This window comes from Muntiacus reevesi, chromosome 4 (genome assembly GCF_963930625.1).
Source record: "Muntiacus reevesi chromosome 4, mMunRee1.1, whole genome shotgun sequence".
Lineage (NCBI taxonomy): Eukaryota > Metazoa > Chordata > Mammalia > Artiodactyla > Cervidae > Muntiacus > Muntiacus reevesi.
Window position 1 is genome coordinate 31,332,558 of NC_089252.1, and position 12,425 is coordinate 31,344,982.

The window sequence follows — 12,425 nt, forward strand, 5'->3', positions numbered from 1 at the left end:
GAACTCGGACACAGCTGTGTGCATAGAAGCAGGAAAGGAATATGGAGAACGCTTTTACTGAAGCTAAACCAAGTCAGAAGTTACTTGCCTTTTATTATATCTCCAGCTATTGGATCCTCTGGACTTGGAGTAGAAACAGGAAGGATGGGAATACCTAGAAAAATAGTTTATCAAAAAATACAGAGAAAAATTAAGGACACAGCATAGTAAAACAGTAAATTGCAGTAACTAGGAAGATACCCGCTCCAACTTAAGTGAAAGCAGTGTGTGAAAACCAACTGACAAAAAAGAAAAAAGGAAATATTGCTACACTTAAAAGTGTGGTAGCTAGTAATAGAACCAAGAAGGTCAGACATGAGTATGATGTGCACACTAATGAACAGAAATGGATATTCTGTGCTCACAATAGCTAAGTTCCAGTCGATTAGGGCTGAACTGGACTTCTTTAGTATCTTTTTTAAAAATCAGTTAACTAACTTTGGCTGCACTGGGTCTTCATTGCTGTGCACGGGTTTCTCAATGCGGCGGCTTCTCTTGTGGCAGAGCACCGGCTCTAGGCTTGCAGACTTCCGTAGTTGCGTTGCACAGGCTGAGCTGCCCCAAGGCATGTGGAATCTTCCTGGAGCAGGAATCGAACCCGTGTCCTCTGCACTAGCAGGTGGATTCTTAACCACTGAGCCACGAGAGAAGTCCCTTTAGTATCTTTATTGCTCTTTCATGTAAAATTGAGACTAGTTTTTAAAAAATGTTTCCTTACAAGTTTTCACTCTAAAACTTTGCTTAAGAAAATATAATTTCTGCTCGGCGTCTCTCCAGTAATTAAGGATTCTAAATTGATTAAGCCCTGATTCAGTGTTACTATGTTTGGGCTTAAAAGTCGGCTCATTTAACTCTAAGATGGTTATATAATTCGTCCTCTAAACTGGGACACTCAACAGTGGAAGTGGGTCCTCACTGAACAGTGACCCTGGGACCACAGGTGGATACGGGGCCAGATGGTGACCACACGCCAGATGGGGCCATACACGTCCTGTCTGCACAGCCTCAAACTCAATGTGATTTTCCCAGGATAATAGAATTGTGAGGCGGGAATGGGCAACAACTAAGGTCTCAGTGTGGCAGCCTCCTCCCGAGACAGTGTTTCTCTGTCCTGACACCAAACTCCAGTTTCTAGGCTGACGCAGAGCAAACAGAACCATGGCTCTTGCCACAACCCGCACGGCAGATTTCAGACTCTCCTGCTCCGTGTTCTTCCCTGGGGGCTCAGACAGTGAAGGATCTGCCTGCATTGTGGAAGACCTGGGTTCGATCCCCGGGTTGGGAAGATCCCCAGGAGAAGGGAATGGGCTACCCACTTCAGTATTCTTGCCTGGAGAATCCCGTGGACAGAGGCTATAGTCCACTGGGTCCCAACGAGTCGGACAGGACTGAGTGACTAATACTAACACACTTGCTCCCTGTTCTACGGTGTTTCCAACAGATACATATTTTTTCTCTCTGAGGTACTGAGCCATTCTCTTAGGTCATGACAGTAGGGTGAGATGGGGGGCTCCCCTGTAAAGTGGGTAAGAGCAGACACATCCCTTGGCCACCAGAAATACAACACATACACGTGTGTGCAAATAAATATTTGGAAGCCCATGACATTTTTTTCTAGGTTTATGAAGAAAAACTTCACACATGGATTACTATTAAGTTGAAATTGCCAATATTTGCCCCTTGGGTCTGATGAGATGGTCATGTCTATGGTACAGCCTAACACATTGGAGATAAATAATACTATACAACATACTCATATAAATGTAATGTTCCAAACTTTGGGAAACACTTTCACACAAATATTGGGTTGGCCCAAAAGTTCATCTGGGTTTTCCTGTAACATCTTATGGAAAAACATGAACGTATTTTTGGCCAACCCAGTACAGCCTTCCTGGCTCTATTTCTGTCCCCCTCTCTTCCCCCGCCCCCCCGCCACGCCCTCAGAGGTCGATGCACAAAGCCCAGGTAAGAGCCGAGGAGCCAGGCCTCCCTTTCTACCACCAGGACTTACTGGAGCAAAGTGGGAAATGATAGTAGCCGGCCGCACACTCCTCACACTGCTCTCCGCCGAAGTTGGGCTTGCAGTTGCAGCGGCCGGAGCCCTGCTCACAGTCCTCCGCGTGCTCTGGGTGGCAGCTGCAGGCTAAGAGAAACCCCGGATTTCAGAGGGTCCGTCCTTCATTGCACCTCTTAAAGCCAACATTTCCTAATGTCCTTATTATTGGGTTGTTTGAAAAGGTCATTCGGGTATTTTCATAAGGTGCAATGGAAAAACCCAAACTAACTGTTTGGCCAATCCAGTACTTCATCGTGGGTCCACATGTGTTCCTGAAAGGCCACTGCTTTCCACTTCACACCTGGTGGATGGTTTGCAGTGACTCAACCCCGTGGCCCTCAGAGACAGGCTTTAATGCTTAGTCACACTGGGAAGGCCTTGAGGATGAGGTTTATGATGTGCGCACCACCCAGCCCACCAGGCAAGAGGCAAAAGGCACTCTCCCCCATTGGAGGGGCTGGGTGGGCTGTATGGCAGCCCCTGGCAGGGCTGTCAGGCAGAGCCTCTGCTGGCTGTGAGCCAACTACCAATGTCCAGAGTGGTCCTCGTTACACAGCTGGGTTGTGGACGTGAGTGTGAGATGCCTAGACACTGATATATAATCCATGGACAGCACAGCAAGGTCACGTCCGTAATCCAAATGTTAGAATCAAATGATAAGACAGACTGAAGGCAGTTTTTGTGACCGACATGATGGTCAGGTTTGCACTCCAGAGGGACAGACGGGCTGTTAAAGGCTTGGAAACACCCTCACTTCCCCTGACCTGGCCAGAGTCCTCACCTTGGGCAGTGAAAATACTGTCACAGCTCAGCCGAGTCCCTGTGCGGTGAGGACCTGGGAGGCTGCACAAGTCATGAGCATCAAGCATCCCCCAGCCTGGCCTCTCCTGGGGTCCTTTGTTTAATTTGTTATTATTTATGTGTCCAGTGGATTCTTAATGCTACGCCTCTAATACCTCCAGGAGACCATCACAGTGACAAAGAAAGAAACTAGAAAAGTGATGGAAAACTGAGGTTCCTGATAAGGCAAGACTATATTCACAATGTCCTGTTTTCTTTAGCCAAGGCCTATTTTTTCTGAACACAAGAAAAATAATGGGCATACTTCATGGGGTGATGTGGAAGATCGAGGGAAAACAGAGACCGGCTTTTAACAACGATGATGCCCTCAAACCTTAATGATACAATGAATGAATTTGGGGGGAAGGTGGGCACGGAAGTCAACTTCAGGACTGGAATTGTTTTCTAACTGCAATAGCCAGAGAACATAAAAGAATCAAACAACAACAACAACAAAAAAAATCAAACAATTTCACATGCATAACAAAGTCCATAATCTGATCTATGACTAATAATTGCATAGGGGGAAAAACGTGGCGTTTTTCTGTACAATGAAAGCAGTAGGTTACAGCGGCACTGGACAGATGTGAACAATATCCTAACCTACTAGTTAGTGGTTCTGGGCCAAAATAGTTAACTACTCAGACCCTTTGATTTCTCCACATCTAAAAAGGAGACTAATAATACATTAAGTTTGTTGTGAGAAAAGAAATTTGTTATTCAGGCAAAGCCTGGTATATAGCAAGTGCTCGAAGAATCATAACTATTTTGAATATTATGAATATTCATAAATCCTTATGAAATCATTGCTATGTGTCTTATGCTAATTCTGATGAAATCTGAAATTACTGGATATCACAGAAACATGCCAAAACAACAGAAAACATTTGTTGCAAGCCTAGTATGGGACAAGCCCAAGTCTCAGTATTTTCCCAGGTGGTTTTTTGGTGTGTTTCTTTTTTTTCTTTTTTTTAAAATTATTTTCTTCTTCTTCTTCTTGTTTTATTTATTTTTTCTTTTGTGGCCATGCTATGTGGCATATAGGATCTTAGCTCCCTAACCAGGGGTCAAATCCATGACCCCTGCACTGGAAGCATAGTCCTGACCACTGGACTGCCAGGGAAATCCCTTCCTAGGCGGTTTTGATGGCAATTCACTTAATCTTAGAGACTAGATTATCATTTCCATTTATATAGAAGAAATCTGATTCTCAGAAAGACTATGTAACTGAGGTCACACAGTTTGTAAGGAGTAGAACCAACAATATGAAGAGACAGAGAAAACAAAAGGAATTATTAGCCAACCGTAATTTAGTCCAATGATCTCCCTGAAGTCTAAGACACACCAAATTGGAATGAAACTTACGAATGCAGCCATCGGGGGCATGGACCGGAATGCCATAAGGGCGATAATAGCCCTTAGCACACTTCTCACAGTTCACACCGGCTGTGTTATGCTAGAAACAAACAAAAGAAACTTAGAGGGAAGAATACAGGAGAAGCCCTTATTTTGTGCTATTCATCCTGAGAAATAATTCTGCCGTACACAACTGTAATGTTAAAACCACTGAAGAAAAAAAAAAGCACAGATCTTGACCTTGAGTCTCCAAGATTTATCACAGGACACTGGCTTGACTTGGCTCTGGAATTTTTTCCCATTGGAAGAGGAAATGAGGCCACGAACTGAACAGGCCAAGTTTTCCTCGCTACCTCTCACTGAAGCACCTGATACCTGAGTGGGCAAAAACTCCAGAGGGCTACTCTTCCAAGCTTCATTCCACAGTGATGAATGGATAACAGATCACCTTTAGGCTTAACCCTAGGAATAAAGGGCCATGTGTGTATTTTTATCTTCTTCAATTTTGGAAGAAACTGCATCTACAACTCCTTTCGTCATTCCAAAATTGTATCTGTGCTTTACTCTGAAACCACTTCCCAAACATTTCTGCTATGAGAATTGAAGATGTAGGCATGTGTGTCACACACAGAGCTCATTTTAAACTACAATACAGGAAGCCTTTTATACTTCACAGCTAATCCTTGTAATTGTCAGAAAATCAAATTACCCAACATGCACCATCAATCTCCAAGAACTATAAACGATGGATCTAGCTCACTCAATTCTGCCCGCCCCCCCCCCCCACCACTGGAAAACAATCAGAATGACAATATTCTTTCATTGATGAAAGGAAAGGCAATAGGAAATTAAAATATATATATAACACACTGATTCTAAAGGAGTCTGCACAGAACACAGAGAGGAGAACAAGGACCCTTTCTGGATCCTCTCCCCCTTTAATATGATTTTATTAATTACAGACTTTTATTTATTACCACTTCTTATCCTGTGGGCTAAAATCTGAATTCACTTTAACATTGAGGTCAAAAGCACATTGGCCACTTCTTTGACTTCATTTACATGCATAAATATCTTGGGCAAATAGGAAACAGCTATAGGAAATAGAAACATCAAATGCCAGTGACCCTCTCAACTCTGTTCTTGGCCACTATGGCTTCCAACAGATAGAGCACATTAGGTTGAACTTGGGTCCAAATTTTTTCTGATGACTTAACGTCAACCCAAGCAGACGTTAAGCCTTTTATCTGCTTATTGGCCACTCAAATACCCACTTTAATGAAGTGTTTATTGTATGCTTATTGACCATTCATACATCCACTTTCTGTGAAGTGGATAGTCAAACCATCTGCAATTGTATTAGGTTATTTGTCTTTTTATTACTGAGCTGTGGGAGTTCTTTATACATCCTGGATACCAACCAATCATCAGATTGATGTTTTGGAAATATTTTCTCCCCATTCATGGCTTGCCTATTCATTTTCTTCAGTGCCTTTTGTGAGCAGAAGTTTTTCATTTTGATGAAGTCTAATTTGTCTATTGTTCATGGTTATTGTTTTCGGTGACCTAAGGAAACTTTGCTCATCCTCTGAATCATAAGGATTATCTCTTATATTTTTCTCTAAAGCTTAAAGTTTTAACTTTGTTTTGGGTCTGATCCATATCAATTTAGTTTTTTGTGTATGTTTGAGAGGGATGGTCAAAGTTAACTTTTTCCCATATAAAATCCAGTCACTCCAGAACTATTTGTTGAAAGGACTTTCTCTTCTCTCCCCACCTCCTGCCACTAGATTGCCTCGGTACCTTTATCAAAAATAAAATGTCCATTGTGGACATAAAATGACCCAAGTCTGGGTCTGCTTCTGTGCTCCCTGTTGTGCAATGCTGATCTATTCTTCCAGCCTTATGTCAGTAGCAGTGTTTCGATTACTGTAACTTTACAGTTAATCTTGAAGTATGATAAGTTCACCAATTGTATTTAGTTTCTTCAAGACAACTTTGAATATTCTAGGTCATTTATATAACCATATAAAATTTTAATCCACATGTCAACGTCTTTATAAAAAATAAAAAAGAACTTCCATTAACTCTGTACAGAGTTAATTTGGGGAAAACTGATATCTTAATACTACTGAGTCTTCTAATCCATAAATATGTTACATTTTTCTATTTTATTTAGTTTTTTCTAGATTTCTCTCAGCAAAGCTTTCTAGCTTTAACAGAGAGGTCTTATATGTCTTTTGCTAAATTTGTTCCTAAGTATTTTATGTTTTTTATACTAGTTTCAATCAAATTTTAATTTCATTTTCCTGTTGTTTGTTACTAGCATATATAAATACAATTAGCTTTTCTATATTATCATTGTACCCTCCAATATTACTAAATTCGCTTATTAGTTCTGGTAATTGTCTTGTATATTCCTTAGGCTTTTTTACATAAACAATCATGTCATCTCCAAATAGAAAACAGTTCTACTAGTTCTACTTCTTCCTTTCTGACCTTAATACATTTTTTTTCCCCTTGTCTTATGCAGTGGTTGGGTCCTCCCGGGCATTTTAACAAGAATCCTTTCTTGTTCCCAATCTTTAGAATGAACGAGTTCAGTATTTCATCACTAACATGACATCCATTATAGGGTTTTCATAAAAACCCTTCATCAAATTTCAGACCATCCAGTGTACCTGCAACGTTTATGTGCACGCAGATCAACTGAAGGTCTGGTAATACATAGCTTTAACAAGATCCTGGGATCTTTCACTGACTCACAAAACCCAATGATTCATAACAAACCTATGGTGCATATTTACTTGTATTTAACTGTGATGACAGATGATATAAAATGTGTGGAGAGGGAGCCATGCAGAGAATGGTGGGTTTCTCTGAGGGTGTGTATCCCTGGTTCCATACAAATAGGCACCTCATGTAAAATGCCTCTTTAATGGCAACATTAACAAAATATCATTCTAAAATAAAACAAGACAGAATATAGACTAAATTCGTGAACACTTTACACAATTTTTAATGAATATCTTGAGGCAGATATACATATACCCTCCTCTGCTATATATACCTCTTAGCTAAACTCCAGTGAATCCAATCATTCTACAGTAGGGATGAAGAATCAGTTTTTCTTATTTGCTGTCAATGTCAATGGCAGACATCATTAACTGATCATGACATACTTCCTACAGACTCAGAATCCATTTGAAAATGGGATTTAAAGTTAGCATGGAAATTGATACCAAATTGTCCTATCTTAGAGCCTTTCTACTATAACATGGATAGCAGTCGAGACGAGAGGAATTATCCCCTCCAATTAGGCAAAGACCCAAAAATCTAATCAACAGAGTTTGGGCAAATATACCTCAGTCCATTTTCCCTACAATCTCTAAATTACATCCAGCTAAGCAGGCTTTCTATGTACAAAAGTGGAGAAAAGGTGTCAGAAAATCCTTTCAATTGCATTTCACTTTCTTGACATCATTTATTTTTTAAATTTCTTATAATTTAAATGTTTTAAAATATATTTTTATTTATTATATATATCACTTATTCATTTATTTTTGGCCATTCTGGGTTTTTGTTGCTGTGGGCTTTTTTCTAGTTTCAGTAAGCCAGGGCTATGCTCTAGTTGTGCACAGGCTTCTCTTTGCAGTGGTTTCTCTCGTTGTGGAGCACGGGCTCTAGGGCACATGAGCATCAGTAGCTGCAGCTCCCAGGCTCTATAGTTGTGGTACTCAGGCTTAATTGTTCTGTGGCACATGCATCATCTTTCTGGACTAGGGATCAAACCCATGTCTCCTGCACTGGCAGGCGGATTCTTGATCACTGAGCCACCAGGGAAGCCGGTAATATTGTTTTAGAGTAGGGCTTCCTGAATGTTCATTTCCGAGGCTGACTTAAATAGCGCCTTACCTGACAGTTAATGCAGACCCCTCCACCCGCATAGAGGCCTTGGATATTCAAGCTTGCCTGCTGCCTCTCGACATCTGGATCATAATAACAGTCGGTGGAGTGGCCATGGCAGTTGCATGCTGAGGAAAGAGCATTCTAAGTTAGTACTGCATCATGACTAGGAGACCCTCAGTAAACCCCCGCACTCCCCGCCCCAAGAGAATTACTGCTCACTGAACTACAAGAAAGTCCATTCTGGGGCACCATGGATACCCTCAGTGGAAAATTCTAGAGACTTTTACACAAAGATCAGCCTACAACCATATGCAATTTATACCTTCTTTTGTTTGATATTAACTATGAGAAAGCTTCTCTTTTAAAAAAAAATAAGATATGTAATTACAACAAAGTAAGATAAACCAACATGCCAAGGAGATCAAACCAGTCAATCCTAAAGGAAATCAACCCTGAATATTCATTGGAAGGACAGGTGCTGAAGCTGAAGCTCCAATACTTTGGCCACCTGATGTGAAGAGTTGACTCACTGGAAAAGACCCTGATGCTGGGAGGGATTGGGGGCAGGAGGAGAAGGGGACAACAGAGGATGAGATGGCTGGATGGCATCACCGACTCAAGGACATGAGTTTGAGCAAACTCTGGGAGATGGTGAAGGACAGGGAGGCCTGGCGTGCTGCAGCTCATGGGGTCACAAAGACTGAACACCAAATGCCAATTAAGCTGCACAAAATGAATATTACTACTACTCCTACTGCCGAGAATAACTGAGCTCCTGATATACTAGGGAAAGCATTACGTGCGTTACCTCATTTTATATGCATAATATCTTTCTAGGAGAGGGATGATGATGTCCAGAGCCCAGATGGGGACGCTGCAGCTTGGAGAGGTGAAGGGAAGTGTTCACTCACAGAGTTCACAAGTCAGACAGGCAGAATCCTGACTTGTCTTTCAGTGACTCCAAAACCTATTCTCTCAGTCAACATTCCAAGCCTTTCATCTCAGCTGTATCTATAATAGTGATCAATGGAAGTCATCTTGACATCTAACCACAGGGAAATGGCTAAGCAAACAACAGTGTATTTGCTTGGCTGAGAGTTCTATGAAGGCAAGCACTGCTCATGTTTTGTTTGTAATAGAGCAGGGTGCCCTGCACACAATAAGGACTCAACAAAACAAACACTTTTTAGATACACTTGAATCAATAATGACTATACCATGTGCCATCAAAAAGGATGTCAAAGAGTTTTTAATGATACGGGAAAATATTTTTAAATACTAAGTGAAAAAGATCCAGATATAAAATTGTATAAAATAATATACTCTTGAGCATTTAAAGTATGTAACACTAGAATATCTAACAAAATATTAATAGTGGATCTCTTAGGGTAATAAAAGTATTGATAATTTTACTTTAAGAAATAATTTCTAAATTATTTACAGTTAATATATGATACTTAAAAAATTAGAAAATATAGTTAAAACCCATTTAGGATTTTCATCATTGCCAAGATAGAAAAGATTTAACACAAGTAAAATTCTTGTTGTTTCTTAGGTAAAATATATGTTCACTACATTCCATCTAGATCGAATTTTCTATCTTTCCAGGAATTTGTATATTCTAATCAAGTTCTCAGATAAATCTATTAGGGAAGAAGATTGAGTTAGAATTCCAAATTAACCTGTTTTTTTAAGTCTTTATTGAATATGTTACAGCATTGCTTCTGTTTTATGTTTTGGTTTTTTGGCCCTGAGGAATGCGGATCTTAGCTCCCCAACCAGGTATCCAACTCAGAGCCCCCTGCATTGGAAGGTGAAGTTTTAACCACTGGACCACCAGGGAAGTCCCCAGTTATCCTGTTTTTAAGAGCTTGAACATTTTCTTATTTTCATTTCCTCAGTGGTACCATGATTTTTTTTAAGCATTTCTATTTACTACATCAGTTATTTCTTCAGAAGTCTTTATTTTGAATTGCAGTAACTCACATGGAATTTAGACAGCATCTAGCAAATATCTTACTAGGTCTGATTTCCATATGCAGCCTGTAATTTTTAGCCATTTTGGCAAGTGTAAGAAAGTTAAAAACTTATAAAAGGAAATTACTTAAAAGTCATCACACATGTTGGAGTAAGCATGTGATTCACTGAGGGGTCCCGTTAGTCTGGAAAACAAATCATATGACTAGTGTTGGAGTTTATGTGATAACATTTACTCAATCAAGCTATTTTAAGCCAGCATCTGAAAGTGTTGAAAGAAACGACCCCTGACTATTACTTTTCCCTCTTCCTGGCCCTCTTATCTAGGGATAAGAAGTAGGGGATTCACTGCAAAGGAACTGTTAGCTCTGACTATCAAGTGAGAATGGCCATCCAGGTAACACCCTGGACCTGGAGATCACCTGAGCATTCACCCAGACAGCATCCACACCATCCAGCAAGGTTAGCATCTCTCCAAGCTCGCTTGGAACGCCTCACCAGAAATGCATTCTAAGTAATTCTGCTGGTGACAGAAATCAGTCTTATTTCTTAACAGTTACAAGAATTATTTGGCCAAAATGCTTTCTTACCCATCTAGTTAAAACTACAACAACAAAAAAGTGAAAGTGTTAGTCATTCAGTTGTGTCCAGCTCTTTGTGATCCCATGGACTATAGTCCACCAGTCTCCTCTGTCCATGGGATTCTCCAAGCAAGAATACTGGAGTGGGTTGCCATTTCCTTCTCCAGGGGATCTTCCTGAACTAGGGATCAAACCCAGGTCTCCTGCACTGCAGGCAGATTCTTTACTGTCTAAGCCACCATGGAAGCCCCCTAGTTCCACAAACCTGGATCCAAACACCTTTTGGTCATTTCATAAAAGCAAATTCATCTTCAGATGCTAAGAATATTCAGCAAAAAATAAGCCACAATCTCCAAAGTCAATAACGACAAGTTAAAAAATGTTTCTAGCAAATGGAATAAATATGTGAATTTCTAAGAAGATGGGTTTAAAAGAAAATCTTTAGTTGGCTGTCATAGAGCTTGTTTGTTAAAATAACACTTTATTTTTTTTTTCTTCACACTGTGCCCATAATTAAAAGCAGCCTCTCGCCTTTCTTCCTTCCTTCTCTGGTCCCCTCCACCCTACATCCCCCTCAGTCCTATTCCCTCAGTGCTTCCAGCTCTCTGTTTAGACATCAATCTCACCACCTTCTCTGGATGTCGGTCCTCAGAAAAATCAGGATTCCAATCCAGTATCACATCCTAAGAAACTATAAGGGGTTAAAATTTAATAGTGGCTGCATCACATTTTAGATTGCTAAAAAGAGAGGCCAATTGTCAAAGCACTCTGCCCAATCTTTGCATACAGTGAATGTTTAATATAGATATTAATGGTCACGATTGTTGCTATTTTTGTTCACATATTTCTATCTGAATTTAGAGAGGGGCACTTTTACCTCCAGTCGGTGAGTTATTCGTTGGGATGGACAGTTCTGACTCCCAAGACTGACATGACCCTGCCCTGGTCACAAGCACAAGCAAGGACTGCCCTCAGTCCTTAGGCAGGCTTCCCGGGCGGCACTGGTGGTAAAGAACCCATCGGCCAATGCAGGAGACATAAGAGACGTGGGTTTGATCCCTGGGTTGGGAAGATTCCCTGGAGGAGGGCATGGCAACCCACTCCAATATTCTTGCCTGGGAAACCCCATGAACAGAGAAGCCTGGCGGGCTACAGTCCATAAAGTCGCACAGAGTCGAACACAACTGAAGCGACTGAGCACGCATGCATTCAGTCCTCAGGCAGAAATGAGGGAGGGGGTCATGGGTGGGGCCTTGCATCCCAGGGTCCCTCCTCCAGGGCTCACCTTCACACTCATTGCTCTGCTTCCCCATGGCGGGCCGCCAGCGCCTCTGATTGTAACCTGTACAACAGCGATCACACGTCTCCCCACAGGTATTGTGCTGGCACTCACACCGAAACCTGGGCATACGACAAGGCAGATCTTTACTGAAAAGTCATTTTTTTGAACTGAAGATCAGCTGCTCCCACGTGAAAAACTGAGTCATCATGCTCACCTATGGTACCACTGCGTGACTATGAGAACAAAGCACTTTGCATATGTTATTTCAAATCCCTCCATCCTGCTTAATAACTCCACTTTACAGGTGGTGACACTAAGATCCAGAGATATTTAAATATTTGATCAACAGAGAGCCAGATTTCAAATGGAAGTTTGTCTGACTCCA

General features: G+C 41.1%; 1 protein-coding gene across 5 annotated transcripts in view; it reads right to left on the bottom strand.

Annotated features, from left to right (window-relative positions):
* The window catches only part of LAMA3 (laminin subunit alpha 3), a 247,400-nt gene that overhangs the window by 165,813 nt on the left and 69,162 nt on the right, over window positions 1–12,425 (bottom strand). For all 5 annotated transcript variants that reach the window (XM_065932447.1, XM_065932446.1, XM_065932445.1 and 2 more), the window contains 5 exons: window positions 12,044–12,159; window positions 8,207–8,325; window positions 4,301–4,391; window positions 2,051–2,182; window positions 89–154 (listed from right to left, as the gene is read on the bottom strand). In XM_065932447.1, the coding sequence (XP_065788519.1) occupies window positions 89–154; window positions 2,051–2,182; window positions 4,301–4,391; window positions 8,207–8,325; window positions 12,044–12,159 (524 nt within the window). The remainder of the gene's footprint in view (window positions 1–88; window positions 155–2,050; window positions 2,183–4,300; window positions 4,392–8,206; window positions 8,326–12,043; window positions 12,160–12,425) is intronic.